The sequence below is a fragment of the Cervus canadensis genome, chromosome 2, assembly GCF_019320065.1.
Source record: "Cervus canadensis isolate Bull #8, Minnesota chromosome 2, ASM1932006v1, whole genome shotgun sequence".
Lineage (NCBI taxonomy): Eukaryota > Metazoa > Chordata > Mammalia > Artiodactyla > Cervidae > Cervus > Cervus canadensis.
Genome location: NC_057387.1, coordinates 14,207,680 through 14,229,873, shown reverse-complemented (window position 1 = coordinate 14,229,873; position 22,194 = coordinate 14,207,680). Strand labels below are relative to the sequence as shown.

The 22,194-nt window shown below is 40.2% G+C and overlaps 1 protein-coding gene and 1 pseudogene across 3 annotated transcripts in view; both read left to right on the top strand.

Moving 5' to 3' along the window:
- The window catches only part of DAP3 (death associated protein 3), a 35,875-nt gene extending 13,977 nt beyond the window's left edge, over nt 1-21,898 (top strand). For all 3 annotated transcript variants that reach the window (XM_043454449.1, XM_043454456.1, XM_043454442.1), the window contains exons 2-13: nt 5,902-5,953; nt 10,153-10,275; nt 11,616-11,717; nt 13,553-13,661; nt 13,797-13,889; nt 14,821-14,951; nt 15,633-15,713; nt 15,802-15,960; nt 16,616-16,675; nt 17,108-17,197; nt 20,526-20,643; nt 21,558-21,898. In XM_043454449.1, coding sequence (XP_043310384.1) covers nt 5,912-5,953; nt 10,153-10,275; nt 11,616-11,717; nt 13,553-13,661; nt 13,797-13,889; nt 14,821-14,951; nt 15,633-15,713; nt 15,802-15,960; nt 16,616-16,675; nt 17,108-17,197; nt 20,526-20,643; nt 21,558-21,643 — 1,194 coding nt within the window. In that variant the 5' untranslated portion in view covers nt 5,902-5,911 and the 3' untranslated portion in view covers nt 21,644-21,898. The remainder of the gene's footprint in view (nt 1-5,901; nt 5,954-10,152; nt 10,276-11,615; nt 11,718-13,552; nt 13,662-13,796; nt 13,890-14,820; nt 14,952-15,632; nt 15,714-15,801; nt 15,961-16,615; nt 16,676-17,107; nt 17,198-20,525; nt 20,644-21,557) is intronic.
- LOC122432499 lies at nt 3,269-5,885 on the top strand (annotated as a pseudogene).
- Nucleotides 21,899-22,194: the final 296 nt, after the last annotated feature.

The following is a 22,194-nucleotide window of genomic DNA, read 5'->3' as shown; positions in this document are numbered from 1 at the left end:
TACGAACAAAGCTAGTGGAGGTGATGGAATTCCAGCTGAGCTAATTCAAATCCTGAAAGCTTTTAAGTGCTGCACTCAATATGCCAGCAAATTTGGAAAACTCGGCAGTGGCCACAGGACTGGAAAAGGTCGGTTTTCATTCCAATCCCAAAGAAAGGCAATGCCAAAGAATGCTCAAACTACCGCACAATTGCACTCATCTCACACGCTAGCAAAGTAATGCTCAAAATTCTCCATGCTTGGCTTCAGCAATACATGAACTGAGAATTTCCAGATGTTCAAGCTGGATTTAGAAAAGGCAGAGGAACCAGAGATCAAATAGAAAAAGCAAGAGAATTCCAGAAAAACATCTACTACTTCTTCATTGACTACACTAAAGCCTTTGACTGTGTGGATCACAACAAACTGTGAAAAATTCTTAAAAAGGTGGGAATACCACACCACCCATACCTGCCTCCTGGGAAACCTATATGCAGGTCAAGAAGCAACAGTTAGAAAAGGACTTGGAACAACAGGCTGGTTCCAAATTGGGAAAGGAGTATGTTAAGACTGTGTATTGCTTATTTAACTTGTATGCCAGTACATAATGTGAAATGCTGGGCTGGATGAAGCACAAGCTGAAATCAAGATTGCCAGGAGAAATATCAATAACCTCAGATATGCAGATGACACCACCCTTATGGCTCAAAGCGAAGAGGAACTAAAGAGCATGTTGGTAAAAGTGAAAGAGGAGAGTGAAATAGTTGGCTTAAAACTCAACATTCAAAAAATGAAGATCATGGCATCTGGCCCCATCACTTCGTGGCAAATAGATGGGGAAACAGTGGAAACAGTGAGAGACTTTATTTTCTTGAGCTCCAGAATCACTGCAGATGGTAACTACAGCCATGAAATTAAAAGACACTTGCTCCTTGGAAGAAAAGGTATGACCAAGCTAGAGAGCATATTAAAAAGCAGAGACATTACCTTGCTGACAAAGGTCCATCTAGTCAAGGCTAGGGTTTTTCAGTAGTCATGTATGGATGTGAGAGTTGGACCATAAAGAAAACTGAGCGCTGAAGAATTGATGCTTTTGAACTGTGGTGTTGGAGAAGACTCTTGAGAATCCCTTGGACTGCAAGGAGATCCAACCAGTCAATCTTAAGGGAAATCAGTCCTTAATATTCTTTGAAAGGACTGATGCTGAAGTTGAAGCTCCAGTCTTTGGCCATCTGATGTGAAGAATTGACTCATTGGAAAAGACCCTGATGCTGGGAAAGATTGAAGGCAGGAGGAGAAGGGGACGATAGAGGATGAGATGGTTGGATAGTATCACCGACTCAATAGGCATGAGTTTGAGCAAGCTCCGGGAGTTGGTGATAGACAGGGAAGCCTGGTGTGCTGCAGTCCATGGAGTCACAAAGAGTCAGACACAAATGAATGACCGAACTGAACTGGAATGTAGAGTGAGCACATATTCTATTCTTTCTGCTTTCATTTGGCCTGTCAATTTGATTTTTGTTTTTTTTTTTTTTTTTACTTAAAGTTATTTTATAGGACTTGGAAAATGTGGTTTAGTCTGGATTGTCTGCTTTGAGATTATACTTTTGAGATTCACCCTCCTTTTTTCCTTAAAATATCTTCTCTCATTCTTATATAAGCCATGTGTGTGTGTGTGTGTGTGTGTGTGTGTGTGTCCTTTACCTTTAAAAGCAGTAGAAAAATATTGAAGGGTTTTAAGAGCAAGACTTCAGTGGAAAGGATGGATTGGAGAAGTTCAAGGATGGAGGCTAGTAAGATACAAGATGACTGGGTAAAAGATGGAAAGCTGGTCACATTTTCCTGACCAGCATTTCCCATAATTTCTAAAACATAGCCAGAGTAATGGCCTCAGTGACCACAGGCATACATGGAGAAAGTACTACCCTCAGGATTATGTCACCACTCTTTCTAGGACCCAACCTCCCTGCAGAGCTGCAGCCCACAGATGTCTCACGTTAGTGGTGGTACCAGGGCACATTGAGAAGAAATAAGGAGCAAGGTTGAGTAGGCTAGATACTGTTGGAGTGACACTGGGTCATAAGTAGTTTGGGAATTGGAAAAGTTGACGTTGGGTGGGGAGCTTAGGGTTGGAAATCAGCTGACATGGAGGGTTAGAATTGGTATGGAGGTTGGTTGTCACAGATGGGAGGCAGGGAGTTGAGGTAATTGAAATAGGGAAGGAATGAAGTTAAGAAACTGAAGTTAAGAAAATTGAGCTGGTCAGAGATGGTGGTGTTAGGTGCCAGGTGATGGTTGTATCAGGTGGAAATCAATGCTGGGTGGTTTTGGGCACTGGGTTGTTGTGTTGGTGGTTGCCAGAAGTACCCCCAGGTTCTGTGATTCCTTAGAAGGACTCAGAGGTCAGCATATAGTTGTACTTACAGCTATGACTTATTACAGCAAAAAGATATAGATCAAAATCAGTACAGGAAGAAGACACATTGGGCAAGATCTGGAGGACACCAGGTATAAATTTCCAGGAGTCCTTTCCCTGTAGAATCGTGTAAGACACACTTGATTCCTTCAGCAAAAAGTTGACAACACATGAGATATTGCCACCCGGGGAAACTATCAGTCTCGGTGCCCAGGGTGTTTAATTGGGGCGGGGCGTGTAATCATTTGCTGCAGCTCTTTCCTGCGCAGTTGGATTAGGTAGCGCGTGGTGGTGGTGGTGGTGGGCACTGGGCGGTGGTGAGCAGCAGTGGAGGCATTGAAGGCAGAGCTAAGGAGACTGGGGAACAGAGGGTACCTCAGCTCTGCCTGTGGCCTAGTAGAATTCATCTTCAGGCCTGGGCATATGATTATTCCACAGCAGCAACCCTTCCACTCACATCCAGGAGAATGTAATTAATAGTGTTTTGTGGAGTTCCAAGGGTTCTAAGACCAAGTAAATTTGGATTAAGAAGATTTTGGGGACGTCCCTGGTGACCCAGTGGTTAAGAGTCCACCCTCCAGTGCAGGGGGTGCAGGTTTGATCCTTGGTCGAGGAACTAGGATCTTGGGGCAGCTAAGCCCACAGGCTGCAACTGTCGAGCCCGCAAGTTCTTGTCTCCACATCAAGAGAACCCCCTTGGGCTGCAGACAGAGAAAACCTGCACACCACAACGAAGACCCAGGGCACCTTAGGGGGAAAAAATTCTCTTTGCTATTTTTTTTTATTTTGTTTTAGTCACTGAGTCAAATCCAACTCTTTGGAACCCTATGGACTATAGCTTACCAGGTTCCTCTGTCCATGGCATTCTCCAGTCAAGAATACTGGAGTGGGTTGCCATTTCCTTCTACATGGGACTTTCCCTTCCCAGGAATCCAACCCACATCTCCTGCATTGGCAGGCAGGTTCTTTACCACTGAACCACCATGGAAGCCCCTCCTCTTTACTATAGTTTTCCCCAAAGCTTTAAAATATGCAAATATATACATATATTGTAATTATTCAAGAAGTGAATAACTATATAGCATTCTCAAGTTTCTTTGGCCAGAGAACATTGATGCATTTTATGACTAGTTTCACCAAACTCGTTTTGTGAGCTGCTGCTCTAGAACTTTTGGTTTTGAAACACAGCAAAGGAGCCTGGAATCCCACATGTAAACAGGAAGCAGGCCAGTAGAGACCATGCCAGTCTTGTTCACCACTGAATGCTCTGTATGATGTGGGCATGTAGAAGCGCGTCACACGTTTTGGAATGACTGAATTAAGGCATGCTTTGGCATCTTTACTAAAAAGTTAACTTTTCTACACTGCCCAGACAAGGATCCATACAGCATGTTCTGGATTCCCATTTTAATTTAAAGGGAAGCTTTCACAATGTCTAGAATACTTTATGTCCTGCAGATGAAGGGGGAGGACATCCTTAAATTTCTTGCAGCTGGAACCCACGCTTGACTCCCAAATGGAACAGTTTATCTACAAAAGGAAAAGTGATGGCATCTACATCATAAATCTGAAAACCTGGGAGGAACTTCTGTTGGCAGGTTGTGACATTGTTGCCATTGAAGGTCCAGCTGATGTGAGTGTCATATCCTCCAGGAAGCTGTGCTGAAGTTTGCTGCTGCTCCTGGAGATACTCCTATTGCTGGCCACTTCTCTCCCAGAACCTCACTAACTAGATCTGGGCAGCCTTCCAGGAGCCTAAATTTCTGGTGGTTACAGCTGCTCACAGAGACCTCTTGCGTTCACCTGCCCACCGTTGCTCTGTGTAACACAGACTCTGTGCAGAGAGGAGAGGAGAGTGGACGCTGTCATCCCATGCAACAAGAAAGCTGACTTGGTGGGTCTGATGTGGTGGATACTCACCTGGGGAAGTTCTGTGTATTCATGGCACCATCTCCTGTGAACACCGATGGGAGGTCATGCCTGATCTCTACTTTTACAAAGATCCTGAAGAGACTGAAAAAGAAGAGCAGGAGGCAGCTGAGAAGGCTGTGACCAAGGAGGAATTTTACAGTGAATAGACCCCGTCAGCTCCTAAGTTCTTTGCTGCTTAACCTGAAGTGGCAGACTGGTCTGAAGGCGTGCACGTGCTGTGGGTGCCTGTTCGGCAGTTTCCTGCTGAAGCCTGGAATGCTGAGCCTGCCCCTGAAGACCACTGTGCAGCTCCCACTGCTCAGGCCCCTGAAGATGTAGGGACGACCACTGAGTAGTCTTAAGGTGTTCTTCCACAAGCTAAAATGGAAAGAGGTTGATGGAAAGTAAACTGTTTCTAAAAGAGAAAAAATAAACTTGAGAACTAAAAGGAAATAAAACTCATAGGCATTTGTGTCATCTCTTAACTGTACTATAAGCTCTTTTGGGTCAGGGACCATAACAGCTTTGTTCACCATCTTATTCACAGGCCCTGGCATATAACAGGTGCTCTGTAGCTGTTGAATAAACGAGTGCAACTTTGTTATCTACTAGTCAATATTGAGAGTTGCATTTAAGTATCTTAAACAGTTTTTTACTTCACATGATTAAGGTTTTTCTGTTAAATACTTCCAGCATACAAATGAATAAACATAACACATATGGCATAAAAATAAAAAAGGAAATGCTCATATATTCATTATCCATCATTTGAAGTAGATCATTATAATTTCTTTGTGTGCCCTTCCCCAATCTTGTCCCTTTATCTCTTCCCTAAGAGTAAATACTATTCTAAATATGTGTTTATCATGCTCTTTCTCTTTCAGTTTTACTACATATATGTGTATTCCCCAAATAGGATTTATGTTTTTGAGTTTCATATGAATTATATCATGTTATATATTACAGTGTGCCCTCAGTATTAGTTTTGAGATCCATCTATGCCATACATGTAACTGCAGTTTATTTTTTATGGTATTCCATTGTATGACTGTATCTCTCTTTATACACTCTTTCGTATCAGTGGACATTTGTGCTTTTTACAGTTTTTGATTATTCATATTCTGTTACTATAAACATTGTAATACATATTTTTCAGTGTACCTGTATATGTGTTTTTCTAAAATAAATACAGAGTAGAATACCTGGGCCATAGTTATGTACATTATCAACTTTACAGATAATTTCAAATTTGTTTTCTAAGATATTTGTATTTATAATTCCATTGACAGTATAGGAAAGTTCCCAGTGCTCCACAATCTCTTCAGCATTTGCTGTTGTCCTTTTTATTTTTCTCAATATGATTGTGGAAATCTCTTTGTAGTGGTTTTAATTTATATTTCTCTGATTTGTCATCAGGGTGAAACTCTTTTCATGGATTTACTAGCCATTTGTATTCCTTTTTCTGTGAAATGTCTTTTCATGGCCTCTGATCATTTTTTAATCAAATGTCTAGGCATTCTTTATTCTAGGTACTAACCCATTGTGCAGATATCTTTTCTCCGTTGTGGCTTACCTTTTCACTTTTTTTTTTTAAGCACAGGGATAATGCTGAAAGGAATGACAAGGCTTGTCTCCAGGGTCCATAAGGTGAGTCCTAACTGACTTACGTGCTTTGTGCAAACTGTCTTTAATTAGGTGGATTTCCTTTCTAAATTGATTGTATCCAGAATAAAATGCTCTGGTGAACTTGAGCTGACTGACCACTCAATAAAAAAGCATTCACAATTCCTTTTCTCTGCCATACACTTCGCTCCTAACTGCCCTAAAAATCCAGTAATAGTAGAATAGTTGTCCATGGAATTTTGCCCTATCATAGGAGAATTAACATTTTTTAGTAGATAAATAAGCTTAAGCACAGTTATCTTTATTAATTTTTATTATTCTCTAGTTGAGTTATCATCCCTTAATGAAGTATGGAAAAAAAAATAAGTTGCCAATTTCTGATAGTTGATTAAATAACAGTCATATGTAAGAAAGACAATTCTGTTACTTCATTCTGTCTTCTAATTAGCAAATAATTTTTCAGCGCATTCCATAAGGCAGATGCTCGGGAATCTAGATGACTCATCTCACTAATAACTGTTGCTGTTTGTTGGGCATTCATTATGTGCCAGACACTGTGCTAAGTTTTTTATTTCTCTTAATCTTCATGATCAACCCTAAGGTACATAATATCTTTGTTTCACAGAGGCAGAAATTGAGGATTAGAATGGCTAAGTAACTTGCCTGAGGTAACATGGTGTGAAGTTGTCAAGCCCAGACTAGATAGCGGGTCTGTCTGACTTAAAAGGCTATGACCTTAACCACTCTGCTGTATTGCATTTTATGGCCCATGTTTTTCTTTGAGACCTCAAAATCCAGTAGCAGAATCATGATTAAATGATTTTGTCATAGTATGGTGAAGGCACCTAACTGGATTAGTAGGATCCAGAGGAAATCCTAAAGAGCTAAATCCTGAAGGATGAGCACTGAGCAGAAGGGCTTAGCCACTCCCATCTGATCATTTAATTGCAGATTAGATTTCATTAAAAAGGAGTCCTTCTTCTTATGGGAGTCATCTTTTCCCCAGAGATTCATGACAAACCTATATGCATAAAATAACCCCTTTTTATAAAACAAAATGAAAGGAAATATCAACAAATGGTTGGACTCTAGCCCAACTAATTATATTAAAAGGCTACAATTTCTTCTTCCTTAATAGCAGACAAGAAAGTCTTGAGTCCAAACTGCAGAGGAATGTCTGAGAAAATTTTTATGCTTTTTGTAGATTGGTTTAGAGTAACCTTTATTAGCTCATGAATGCTGTTCTTTGAAGAACTGCATGGTTTTCATTCTGGAACAGTGCAGAAGCAGTTGTACAGGTGGTTGTTTACCCCGGAAATGAGAGGTTAGCTAGGTGATGCCATGTATCACACTAAGGAGTAAGGAGTCCATTTTGTTAGCTTTTGATTTGCTGCAAAAAAACACTTAACTAAAATGTCATAGGTTTCTTGTAGAAATAGCACCACCTTGTGGTCCTTGAATATAATTTTCCATTTGAATGCTACTTTATTTGGAGACATGTTTTCTCTGCAGTAGAACTGAAAAAATTTTATCAATAGTAAGGTGCATTGTTCAGATGCTACGTTGAGGTAACAGACCTTGAATTCTCATTGGCTTAACTCAGCACTTGATATTGTTTTTTGTGTATTTTTTGTGTGTTTTGTGTCTGTGCTTTGTTTTGTTCTTGCTGTTGCTATATTTCCGAAACGGTTAACTGGCAGGGAATTCCCTGGCTGTCCAGTGGTTAGGACTCTGAACTTCCACTGCAGGAGGCACAGGCTCAATCCCTGGTCGGGGAACTAAGATTTCACATGTTCTGCGCTGCAGCCAAAAAGTAAAAATTGGTTTATAAGCAGATATGGGGGCTTCCCTAATGGCTCAGATGGTAAAGAATCTGTTCTCAAAGTGGGAGACCTAGGTTCAGTCCCTGGGTCAGGAAGATCCCCTGGAGTAGGAAATGGCAACCCACTCCAATATGCTTACCTGGAGAATTCTGTGGACAGAGGAGCCTGGCAGGCTACGTTAATGAGATTGCAAAGAGTTGGACATGACTGAGTGACTGAACTGAACTGATCTCACATTGTAGATTTAAGTTTGCCACAGCAGAAGAAAAAGGGAATTTTTACCCATTCTTAGCTTCCTGACTAGAAGTGACCCAAGTTATTTCCATTTAGAGCTTATTAGCAGAACACATTATGTGACCCCAATCTATCTGCAAAGGAAGCTGGGAGATTAGAGTATTTAGATATGTGATAAACATTGCTGTCTCTGCATCCTCAAAATTGGAGCAACTGTATTACTTTACCCTATTACTTTATATTTGGTTGACCAAAAAATTTCCATAAGATGTTATAGAAAAACCAGAACGAACCTTTTGGCCAACTCAATATTAATGTATGCGAATTCTGGTTCAGAGGTTTATATGTGCAGTTCACCAAGTTGTAGTGTAGTGCGGTTTAGTCTCACTTAGCTTGATGCTTTCTGTACTCCCCCATCACGTGTCTCTGAGAAAGATTTTTTATTCCAGGGCACGAGCATGAAGCATTTTTGGTGCATTAGATTCTCAGAGAAGTAGATACAAAGATGTGCAATACCTGGTCCCTTCTCTTCCAAGTGTGTGTGGCCTAAAATGGGAGACAAACTTACATGTAAGATAAATAAAGGTAAAGACTTTCGAGTCAGACAGACTTGGATTTGGATTCTGGTTTCAAAACCTCCCAACTCAGTGACTTTAGACAGAATTATCTAACTTCCCTGAACCATGATTTCCCTCATAATAAAACAGTGTAATACTCTACCTATCTTCTAGGATTCTTGGCTCAAAAATAATGTGTGTATGTGTTGCCTAGCATTTTTTAGGTACTCAGTTAATGAAAACCATGAACGTAGTTACAGGCAGAGTAAAAATGCATGCAGTACAAAGAAAGTGCTATCAATAGAGAGGGAAAGATAATTGCTTTTGCCTGGAGGTGTCTGGCAAATCTTCACAAAGGATATGACATTTGAGACGAGTCTTAAAGGATGAGTAAGATTTAAATAGGGAGAGAGGGAAGTTGAAGTAGAATGAGCAGAATTATAAAGGCATAAAACTGAATAACATGTTTTAGCACAGTTGGCTGGCTAGAGTATAGACTTTATAAAGGGGTGGGACTAGAAAGGTAGGTTGAACTTACAGCAGTGGCCTTAATTATCATGTTAAGGACTTTGAGACTTATTTTAACATAAATAGAGAATCATCCCAACGTTTTCATTAGCTGAAGGTGAAACCTGTTCCGGAGGACAAATCTTTTGGACTGTGAAAGATTCAAAGATACTAGTTAAAAAGCTGTTACAGAGTTAAAGGTCTTACAAATGGATAAAAGTGTTACAAAAGGTAGTATAAAAATAATATACATTTTCTGCATTCATGCAGCTGCTTAGAGAGACTGAATATAAATACAGGCAGCTTTCATATTACCTATTGACCTAGCAAGAAACTCCCTTAATATAACCATCTCTCACATCCCTTTCCTCCTGACTCTGCTGGATCCATACTCTAATCTTTCTCTTGTAACTGGCATCTCTTTGCTTGTAAACAATGCCTGTTATCCTAACTCAGCTCAGGAGTTCTCCAGTTAGAGTTAGCTTTTTCTTAGATTTATCTCCTGAAATTGCATCCTCTTCCCCAGCCTTCCCCCAGTTTTGAGGTTTCCATGTGCAGTTCACCAACTTGCCTGTAGAGCAGTTTATTTTCACTTAGCTGGATGCTTTACACACTCCCTCATTACTCGTCCTTAATGAAAGATTCTTTATTTCAGGGCAAAGCTAGCCAGCACATTGTTGTAGGAAGTGTAATTATACCTGACAAATAGGAACATTGCACTAATCCCCTAATAACTGAGGTGACTAGGATTACTAGACAGCTGGGAATTGTACAATACTGGCCACCATTCATCACTTTGGGCAAGAGCATTAAAAGAAATTTCCTGAGTCTAGTTGTTAATGGCTGAGCTATACTCCTGAATAGTCTCTAATGGAATTGTTTCCATGTGGGACAGTGCCCAGACATAGCAGCACCAGCTGGAACAGATTCAGAGTATGAATAATGTGATTGGACTTAGAGAATTATAAATAATAACAAGGTTCTGTTTTACATAAAACTAAAATGCATGTTGGTAATATTTTCCCCTGTTGCAGATATGGCTTTAAACCTCAGTAAGCATAAAAACCCTAATAATTTAAAACTAAAACGGTTTCTTTTATAGTTGGACCCTGGACGTTTTTTGCACTTAGGGACCCAGGCACCCCAGTGCCTTGTTGCTCATCTGAATAACCAGGTTCCAAATGAGAGTCCCAGAGCTATTTCCCGCACCCTTGAGAACGATCCGGTGAGTTGCTAATATGTATATGGATTTTTTTCAGGGCTTATAATTTGTTTGCCATTGTTTTATATATCAGGAAAACTGAAACCAAAGGAAGGTAAGCAGATTTACATACAGTCAGACAATGTACCTGAGACAGCATTCTGGAACCTTCATCTTCCCCATCCCTGTCTGACACTCTAGTAATACAACTCAGGCAGATCAGTCTGTATCTGTTCTGATTTAATGTCTGTCATTGAACTCACTTCATGCTATCAGTTTTGTTATATATAGAGTGGGTACCTAGTAAACACTTAAATACTCAATATCTTAGAAGTTAAATTTAGTAGTTATTATTGATCTTACTGAATGATGGGTTGGCAAACTTTTCCTTCAGGGACCAGATAATAAATATTTTAGAGTGATCTCTGTTACAGCTACATAGTGATCTCTGTTACAGCTACTTAGCTCTGCCATAAACCAATGGCTGTGCTCCAGTAGAACTTTATTTATGAAAATGGATAGCCAGTCATAGTTTACCAACCCTGGTTTGGAGAATCCTAAGAAATCAACTTACATGCCCAGGATCACATAGCAGGGCAGGTCGAGAACACAGTCTTCCTAGTAATCAATCTGGTTGCATTTTCTACTTCAGGTCCCATTAGGCTAAACACTTACTTCTCATTCCTCAGTATTATTGTTGCCTCTTATAAATGAAATTAGTTGTGTGATCTGTGCCTAAATGTGAAGGGAACCAATAGTTTTTCTCTCCCTTTTTGTTCCTACCCTTGCCCTCTGAGTTGCCGCATCTTAACATATGCTGTACATGTGGAATGGAAAAAACATAACTCATTACCCAAAACACCATCTCAGCAGGGTGTGTTGTATTTATGTCTCTAGCGTTCATCTACTTTCACAAGCACAAAATGAAACAGGATAAGTGAATGAAGTCATTGAAGTGCCTTTCAGCTTTTCCCTGTAATTGTAGTCCCTTTATCTGCCAGTTCCTCTGGGGTTTCTATGGCAACAGTGGCATGCAGATGATCTTGTCACGTGACTGGAGCATCTCTATACACAGCACAGAAGAATCCAGATGGCAAGAATTGTCTCTGCTCCCTCCACATCTAGGGTTTATGTTGCTGAGCAACTGACTGCATCATTCGGGCCAATATAAGCTTTATGTTCAATATATGCACTGTGGATTTGGGGACAACAATGAACATTTTTGTCTAAGATAAGATATGAAAGAATAGAATATCTTTTCCAGTTCTGAGAACTGTTTCCTCAGCAGAGTCTAGAAAGCCCTTGACGCTTTTTTAAAGTCTTTGTCACTCTCCATTATACTTGTTTGCATTTTCATTCCCTAGGCCAAGCACGGGGAGCAGCATGTGGGTCGGCACTACAGCATATCTGTCCAAGAGCTGAAGACCGTGTTCCCCCACGGCCTGCCTCCTCGCTTTGCAATGCAGGTGCTCACAACGGGAGGGTTTTGGAGGGGGCTTGTGGCACAAGGCGTTGATGGCAGAGACGTAGAATTAAATGAGTAGAAAACTACAAGATTTAATTTGAATCTTCAAAAAGATAAATTCAGCTATTGATTATCTTTTGTGAATAGTGCTGTTACTATTATTACTTTAAGCAGATCTGAAGTTAACCAATTTAAATCCTTTTCGAAGCCAGGCAAAATATTCTTAAGTAAATAAATAATACCCCACTCTTTTTTCTTGTGTTACCAACAGATTTCTACGAACTTCAGCCTTCAAAAATTGTTAAAAATTAGCTTAATATTTGCTTTAGCAAAATATCCTGAAAATAGTTAATATGTGTAGAAAAACAAAAACGTATTCATGAGTCAGAAACAATATATGAATTAGATATGCATCACTCATTGTTCTTCAGTCTTATGGGTTTTCAGAAAATACAGTTTTGTAGTCATAACGTCAACCCAAAGAATGTGATCTTGGGTTGCCTTAATAGCCAGTGAAAGAATTCAATTAACTGGAAGCAGGGTTTATTGGCAAAACTGGTTCTCTGGCTAATTCCTGCTCAATTATTTTCAGTTTCAGAAATTATTCCTTCTTATTATCAAACTTGAATGTGCAGGTGATATTTAGAAGTCAGAGGATGTCATTTCTTCAGTGTGCTTTATTTCAAGAAATCAGATGAGACACCAGTAAAGGAGCTAATTCTCAAGCATAGACTCTCATCAAAAATTTTGTTGTTTGGAAATAGGACACAATTAGAAGAAATCATTACTTTAAACTGTTCCAAGACATTCATAGTGCAATCTCTAACATGGTTCTGAGGGTCTAACTTTATCCTAGGTTGCTTTCAGAATGGCTTACCCACCAGTGCTTTGGAGGGAATTACTCATACTTTCTTTCCATAGCTTCCATTTCCGTAAAAAGCCAACCCCCTCACTATTGTCTGTGTATTTAGTACTGTCATATTGCCTAATAACGGCATTTCTGTTTTACTATCTGTATCATGTTTTTGAAGTTTTCACTTTCTGTTAGGTTTGAACTTACATGTCAAAGTCCTTTTCCAATCCAGTTGTTTCGTTAGGATTTAAAAACAACAACAACAACATTATTTTAACCCTTATCTGACATACTTGTGAGTAGTATTTGTTAGCTATTTATTTTTATCAATACATATTATTAAATACTTTATTTGCAAACCATTTTCACACATATCACTGCTTCCCAAATTTTTCCACCAAACTATTCCTGGTGGCAAAAAGGAGATTAATTTTTTTAAAAAAGGAATTAATTTTGTATGTTAGTTCTGTGATATATCCATATGCTGGTATTGTCACGTATGGCCTCATAGCTGGGGCAAACCTGAGCTGGTACATATATAGTTCAGGGAAAAGTCTAGGTGGTTACAGTAAGAACTAGATAAAAATAAATTTTAAAGAATTAACATTTATTTGATGATTACCATGTATCAGATACCTTGTTCAGCATTTTACACACTTGTAATATTTGTATCAGCCTTAAGTAGTTTGCATAGTTATGTTATGAGACGTCACAATTATTTGTAAATTTCAATCAACTAATGCTTCATTTACAGAAATAATCAAAAGCTGACTGTTATGTGCTTGGTGTGGGATGATGTGTTTTAATTTTTAGCTAAATTACATGGTTAAATTTTCAAATTCAATACCAACATCCTTTAACTGAACAAATGAGAAGTAGGCAGTTTGATTCTATGGTTGCTGTATTAGGCTCGGTGTATATTACCAAAAACTGGCTAGAAGTTCCAGCCCCACCCTTTCCTCCCTCTTTTCCCATCTTGTTAGGTGAAGACATTCAATGAAGCTTGCCTGATGGTAAGGAAACCAGCCCTCGAGCTTCTGCATTACCTGAAAAACACCAATTTTGCTCATCCAGCTGTACGATACGTCCTCTGTATCCTTTCCTACTTGCCTGGGCTGTCTGAGCCAGTGCTTTCCTCCCTCAAACGTGGGGAAGAAGAAATGCTTTGTTTGTTGACAGCGGGAGTGTCCCTCTTGGTAGTGTTTTCTTTAACAGCGAGTGCTTTAGATGGCGAGAAGGGAACAGGAAAAACCCTCAGTCTCTGCCATGTTATTCATTTCTGTGCAAAACAGGACTGGCTGATACTGCATATCCCAGACGGTAAGAGCGTCCTCCCCTCGCTGTGTTGGGGTTAGTCACTCTGTCCCTGTGGTGGCACTGTGACTTCAGTTTTCTGTCAGGGCTCTAACAACTAAGGGAGAGGTCTCTGCTCCAGAGGCAGATTGGTGTGAGCTAGTTCGGGAACCTTTTGATAATAAGAATGAAGTATTTTGGCCCAGCAGTCCTCTGGTAGTTACCTAATGCCCATGACTATCAACTCCCACCTTTGTGTTCACCACAGGCTTTATGCCATCAGCTAACAACTTTGAGACCCACAGAGCCTTCACCATGGTACTGCTTGTCAGCATTCTGGGTTGTCAGCATGAATTTTGGAAATTAATCTCTCACACTTGATACATATCCCTCCTTGTTTTGTTTCTTTAATACATAATTTTATTTATTTTTGATTGCCCTGGGTCTTCTTTGCTGTGTGTAGGCTTTCTCTAGTTGCAGCGAGCAGAGGCTACTTTTCGTTACAGTACATGGGCTTCTCATTGCAGTGGCCTCTCTTATTGCAGTGTGCAGACTCAGTAGTTACAGAGGATGAGCTTAGTTGCTCTGCAGCATGTGGAATCTTGCCAGACCAGGGGTCAAACGCGTGTCCCCTGCATTGGCAGGTAGATTCTTAATCACTGGACCATCAGGGAAGTCCCTGTCTCTCCTTGTCTTGTTCAGTATTGTTTGCATCGACATATTCCAACTAACACTGCCAAGAAGCTAAGGTGACCTTTAGTCCATTTGTTTGTGTATTGTGTATAGTGATAATATTTACGATGGACTAAATAAAAAAATAAACCTCTGAAGCAGGAAGGCTTTAAGAAATATATATGGGAATCTAAAGTCATCTCCTGTAACAGAAAGAGGCATGGAGTATTTTGAGTTGATTACAGTCAGTTCCTACCTAGTTTGTCTTCTTTTGCCTTTTGATTAGCTCATCTTTGGGTCAAAAACTGCCGGGATCTTCTGCAGTCCACCTACAACAAACAGCGCTTTGACCAACCTTTAGAGGCTTCAATCTGGCTGAAGAATTTCAAAACTGCAAATGAGCGTTTCTTGAGTCAGGTGACTAGATTCCCAGAAGTTTGGTGCTGGACAGTCCTTAAGATTTTATCTTCTTTGTGCCCTAAGTACCAGCAGACTATGGTGAACTAATATTGTAGTTGGGATAACTATACCATTTTTTATTTCTTTGATACATTTATTCACAGCGAGTTCATACCCTGAAACTCTTTTATGCATGGGAAATAGAGGCAGCAGTAAGCTGTCTGCATCCGGTGTGTAGCAAAAGGAAGTCCAGATAGATTCTTTGACTTTTCCAAGGTGACTAAAATCCTCTAACGTACATTTCAACTACATAACTTTTTCCAGATTAGATCTTTTAGGAACCAGAAACATTCGTAAAATTATTTTGTAGTGATTCTTGTTCACAGTCTCTAGGCTAGGGGTTTTCGACTCTGATGTAAGTAAGTCAGAATCACCTAGGAGCTTGTTAAAAATGCAGATAGCAAGGCTTTTTCCTGGGCCTTTTTAATCAGAATCCCTTATGTTTTTTCTTGTGTTTCTTTATTCTCCAGGCTGAAATGGGCTAGAAAGCATTCACTTCCTGCTGAGGTCTCTTACTCGGCTTGAAAAATAGATCAAAGCTGACTACTAATAACCTTAACCTCCTACCCTACCTTCCTAGCTAGGGATGGGTTCATCCTCAGGCTAAATGGCCTTTTTGGGTCTTTGTTTTATTTTTAGATAAAAGTTCAAGACACGTATGTCTGGAATAAGCGAGAAAGCACTGAGAAAGGCAGTCCTCTGGCAGAAGTAGTTGAACAGGTATTAAAAAAAGACTGAACATGTACTCTAGGATAACCAGAGACAGCCTCTTGTAGAACTGCAGTCCACTGTCTCTCTTCCCCTACAGGGCATAATGCGAGTGAGGAATGCCACAGATGCAGTTGGGATTGTGCTTAAAGAGCTAAAGAGGCAAAGTTCTCAGGGTATTTTTCGCCTCCTGGTGGCAGTGGATGGAGTCAATGCTCTCTGGGGAAGGACCACACTGAAAAGAGAAGATAAAAGCCTGGTAGGAACACTAAGTTTCTCTATTTTGGTTTCTCCGATTTCAGGAATCATTATATACGTAGACTGGGAAATAGCCTTTTAAACCAGGCAGCGTATTTTCTTGCTTTTGGAATATATGAAATAAGATGTGTAGTGAAAATGTATCAGAAGGACAAGGTGATGCCATGTTCTATCATCCACTGAACACCAAGAGCATGACAGCAAAAGCTGTGTTTCCTTTTCACAATTTTCTCTATTCTCTTTTCAAAATGATGTTCCCTATTCTTAGCAGAGACGATCAGAAGCATCAAGGAAATAAGTGGTTTGGGGCAGTGGTTATTTTTTCCACTGTTTTTAATTTCCAGAAGCATGGCAGTTTGAGGGCCAGTGGCCACGTAGCTTATCCCAGAGTTGTATCTCCAGGTACACGGTTATGTAGTTTGTTATTTTTTGGCCATGCTGCATGGCTTGTGAGATCTTAATTCCCCAATCAAGGATTGAACTTGGACCCCTGGCAGTGAGAGCACGGAGTCCTAACCACTGGGCCACCAGAGAAATCCCAGTTGAGGATTTTTTGGTTGTTGTCAATGCAACTGTCTCAGGAGAGCATCCAAGTAAACAAGCAATGTTCTCTTCTCTTCCTCTCTCCTCCCTCTCACACATTGACCAATACGCAGATTGCCCCAGAAGAACTAGCCCTTATTTACAACCTGAGGAAAATGGTGAAAAATGATTGGGTAAGTACATAGAATGCCTAACACATTTCAGAAAAAAAAATGTATTTTCATTTTAAAGATGTTTGATTGCTTCATTGTTGATATTTACCAGTCTCTAATTACATGGACAGAAAGTTCTTCTATCTTATTTAATGTCTGTAATTTGGCTTATCTCACCACTTGACTGGAGTACACTTAATCAAAACCATTTTTTTTTAAATATTGGCATAATTTCACTTTAGTGCATTTGTTCAAGGTGTTTTTATTTCTTACCAACTTTGGAGAGGATTTTGATAAATTTAAGATCATGTAGCAATTTATTGTCAGAGTCAAATCGCAAATTAATAATTTAGTTGCCATTTAACTATTCTATATGGCCAAAAAAAAATCTGCAGATGATTAAAATGCATTTTTCTGTCTTGCTGAAATTCAGCTTTTTCTCCTTTCTTTCAGCAAGGAGGTGCCATTGTGTTGACTGTGAGCCAGACTGGGTCTCTCTTTAAGCCCCGGAAAGCCTATCTGCCCCAGGAGTTGCTGGGAAAGGTCCGATCACTGGAAAGTTTGTTTACCTTAGTCATTCTGTCTGAAGATACACACATATATATATTTGGACATAATTTCAGACTTGGAAAAAAATCATATTCCTCTGCACTTTAACTAGATTTCTGAAATGTTAACACTTTACCATGTTTGCTTTACTCTTTCTCTCCATCTTTTTTTTTTTCTGAATTATGTGATAGTAACCTGAGATATGATGCCCTGTTTTCTCTCTTGAAAGTGAAAGTCTCTCAGTTGTGTCCAACTCTTTGCAACCCCGTGGGCTGTACAGTCCATGGAATTCTCCAGGCCAGAATACTGGAATGGGTAGCCATTCCCTTCTCCAGGGGATCTTCCCAACCCAGGGATCGAACCTGGGTCTCCTGCATTGGAGGCAGATTCTTTACTAGCTGAGCCACAAGGGAAGTCCCAGAATACTGGGGTGGGTAGCCTAGCCTTTCTCCAGGGGATCTTCCTGACCCAGGAATTGAACTAGGGTTTCCTGCATTGCAGGTGGATTCTTTACCACCTAAGCTATCAGGGAAGCCCTCGTTATATGCATGTTTTCTACAATCAAAGATACTCTAATGTATAACCACATCCCAGTTACCAAAATCAGAAAATTAGCATTGACTGTTATCTATATAATATATTCTGATTTTGCCAGTTTTCTAGTATTCTTTACAGGGAAAGAAAGCCCTGGATAATGCATTGTACTTACTGTCATGTCTCTTTAGTCTCCTTTAATCTGGTGCAGATCCTGTCTTTTATAACCTTCATATTTATATCTCTGTTTTTGAAGAGTATATGTTATTTATCTTATGTTGGGTTATTTTATGGGTTTGTCTGATGTGTTTTTCTTGAGTATATGGGATGTTAGAAGTTATATTGTGTCTTCTCAGTGCATAATATCTGAAAGCACATAAAGCTTATTTCTCCTGTTACTGGCAGTATAAACTTTGAACACTTGGTTATTAAGGTGCTGTCCACTTGATTTCTCTTTAGCAAAGTTACTCTTTTGCTTTCGTAATGAATAAATATCTCATGAAGATATACTTTGAGACTTTATTTCTCAAGCTTCCCTTTAGCAGTTTTAGTTTTCATTAGTGATTTTGCCCTAAATTGCATGACAGTTACAAGATGGATATTTTCTAGCTCCATCATTACTACTAAATGTATCAGTTGACCCTCTCTTATATTTAAGAATTTTCCTTTCTGCATTATATATTTATATATTTGTTGCTACACATAAGAATGTGGATTCTTATTTAATGGATTCTAAAAGTGGCACAGTGGTAAAGAATCTGCCTGCCAATCCAGGAGACACAAGAGACATATGTTCAATTCCTGGGTCAGGAAGATCCCTTGGAGGAGAAAATGGTAACTCACTCCAGTATTCTTGCCTGTGAAATTCCATGGACAGAGGAGACTGGCAGGCTACAGTCCATGGAGTCGCAAAGAGTCAGACACGACTGAACATGCACACACAAACCTTGACTATCATTATTTATTTTGGTGCTTAAGTTGTCCCGGACTTGGCCAGTAGGTACCCTTGAAGCTGGCTTGGCTTCTGTGTCCCTTTAACATGTCGTCGTCATTTTTCTCCATACCGTTCCTCCTCTGTCCCCATCTTTTCTAAGCACTTCTTTTACCTTAGGCACAAGAATATGTTCCAGATTCATCTTGTATTTTCCATGCTCCTGCGCTAAAATCAGCCATTTCTTCAAGGAGCTTTGGTTCATTTTGGAGGAGAATGGTATTTAGAAACCAAGACTTGAGTGCTGGGTATACTTATTGCTACTAGGATGTGGGTATCACTTCTTCTAGGCCCTCTAGCAGAGTCAGTAAGTAGATGTATACACTATTCATATATACATACATACCTATATGTGTATATGTTCTGTATACACGTGTTTCTATATACATAAGCACACACGTCTGTATCTGTTTCTCTGTATTAAAAAAACCAGAAGTCTCATACTTGTAATTCCAGGCTAGCATCACAGCATTCATTATATCCTTCCTGCTTTCTATATTTGAAAACCTCATCTCCAATAATAAGAACTCTGCTCTCATTCACAGTGTATTTACATATTAGCTCATTCTTAGATTATAGTAAAAGTAATTTCAGAACTGCTAACCCTTGCCTCTCTATAAGTAAGAAGTGGGTTTGTTTTTTTCCCCAAAAAATATATTAGGTTTGGTTCTTATTGTACAGCACACGTATCAGGACAAAGTGCTGCACACACAACTACAAAGCATTTTTGGGGAAAAAAGGCTGTTTAAAAAAGCAAAATGTGCAACTGGTTTAGTTATACAGTCCCGACCTGAGGAATCTACACTGGCAAAGGAGTTCTGGCCCCTGGCAGGGCCTTCTTGATGGTGGCTGCCCAGCTTTCTGCAGCCTCCTCTTAAGATCAGCCTGGGGACTGGGAGGGCCTCTGCTCTCAGCAAGCCTGGGTCTTGGCCCTGACTGGAAAGGAGACATTCCTTGCCAGACATTAGAGCGCAAATTTTTTTTTTCCTTTTATTTAGTTTCACTATGTTTTAGAGCAGTTTTTATCTTTAGCCTAAGGGTCTTTGGGCTCCCCTGACAGCTCAGTTGGTAAAGAATCCGCCTGCAATGCAGGAGACCTCGGTTTGATTCCTGGGTTGGGAAGATCCCCTGGAGAAGGGATAGGCTACCCACTCCAGTATTCCTGGGCTTCCCTCATGGCTCAGCTGGTAAAGAATCCGCCTACAATGGGGGACACCCAGGTTTGATCGTAGGAAGATCCCCTGGAGAAGGGAAAGGCTACCCACTCCAGTACTCTGGCCTGCAGAATTCCAGGGACTGCATGGCCCATGGGGCTGCAGAGTCAGACAGGAGCCAGTCTTTAGTTCAAACGCTCTGTTCACAAGTCAAGTTTCTGTTAGCTCCCTTCTCCCTTCAGTGTTATGTTTGAACTTTAAAATACAATTTGATTCATTTGTTTCCATTTATATGCCATTCAGGATCTTTTCCCCCCATCCTTGTCACTTTATTTTTTTTGTTTTGGAGTATATGAAGTATCAAAACTATTGTTGACTGTTGAAGTTAGAATTGCAAAAAGTTGCAGACGTATATGTTTATGCATTATACTCTCAGATAAGTGGCGCCCCCTTGCCCCCCTGTCTCAAGCATTCTCTCTTTTTTAAACATACTGTGTGTGGCCAGGTAGAACAACAGTAACCAGGCCCAGAGAATGTGAAATCAGGTAGAACAGAACAAAAGCAAAGCCCTTGCCCTCAAAAGTGTTTAAACAGCAGTTTGTCACTTAGTGAATACTGTTTCTTTATCCTTTTTCTTCTCCAGGAAGGATTTGATACCCTGGATCCCTTTATTCCCATCCTGGTTTCCAACTATAACCCAAAGGAATTTGAAGGTTGTATTCAGTATTATTTGGAGAACAATTGGCTTCAACATGAGAAAGGTCAGTTGCTTAATTTTTTCCTCTCACAGAAGAACCCCACTGAGTCAGACCCTTGATCTCTTCTTCCCTCAGGAGCAGCCTGTAATTTGTTTTTCAGCTTTTTTCCCTTCTATCTTGACCTCTTCCTGGCTGATTAGATGGTAAAGAAAGTGTGAGGTTGGAGGGTGGTTAAAGTTGAATTTATATGAGACATTATATCTCTCCCTAAACTTCTTGTATTATTCTGGAATAAGGTGCTCATGCTAATAGCGGAGGTCGGGCCAAGCGCAGCCACTGGCAGTTTCCAGGTGCTGGTTGCTGCCAGCTCTCGGTGTGGCTCTTACTCAGCATTCAGAAACCCGCATTGAGAGGCTTATGTGCTGGGACACCACAGAATAACTGAAACCGTGTGAGAAGTTACTCCAGCACCAAACCAAAGCCTTGCTATACCTGTCCTAGTATTTGTGTATGAAAGTGTTCTAGCTGCTCATTTTATCCTTGGCCTTAGTTCTGGGGGTGTGTGGAGTAGGGGGCAGAGGAAAAAGAAAGGTTGTTCTATCACTAGATAATAGAGAATTAGCTGCAAATGGGATAGGTTATTAGAGGAATAAGGGGGAGTGTATGAAGTCACTGCAGCATGATGAGTTAGGAGGCACTATGGTGAGATTTCTCAAGAGGTCTTCAAGTCCAGAGTATAGTTTTGGAACAGAGGGAGGGTTAGATGCTGGTTGGAGGAACAGAAAGAAAAGAAAATTATGCATAGAAAAAATAATACTTGGGTAGGGGGGCTGAATAAAGGGTCTAGAAGTGAGGTCGTGGGAGTATTAATTACATCAGAATATAACTTGGATAACGTAGCCTCTGACTATAGATTTTGCTGAGTAACAATGCTGCAGGAGAAATCTGCCAAGTATCTATGTTTGATTCTATTTTAGCTCATACAGAAGAAGGGAAGAAGGAGCTGCTGTTCCTAAGCAATAGGAATCCCGGGCTGCTGGAGCGGCTGTGTGCCTACCTCTAGGCCATGGTCACAAAGTGCACGGAAGACAGTGGGTGTTTCTCTAATGGACCAGTCAGGTGGGAGGCCCCCCAGGACACAAGAGCGGCCAACAGGACTGCAGTCAGCTCCAGCCTTTGTTGTCGTGGGTTCCTTGTAATGGGACTATGATGGCAACAAGATGTCCTGAAACCAACACCAGTTTATTAGATGTGGTTTTCACATTTTAAATAATCATGTAGCTTTTTCTTAAAAATTAAATTAAGTATGTTTCTTAAAGTGTTGTTATAAGATGGAAAGAGCCTATTTGGAATTGGCCAAATTGAATTTCTTTGGCATTCTGCTTGTTGAGGGTCTGAAGAGACTAAATTCTACAGAAATTTTCCAGTCTTTATTCAGTTTATGAGATTGGGGCCCACAGCTTGACTTCTCTCTCCCAGACCATTCACTTCCTGTTTATTCTTATCATGGTCTCTGAGAAGTCTCCTCAAACTCCAGCTGAGTCTGGCAGCTTTGTATAGTACAGCCCCTTTCTACAGCTTCCTGAAAGAAGTTCTAAACCCCCAGAGCAGGGG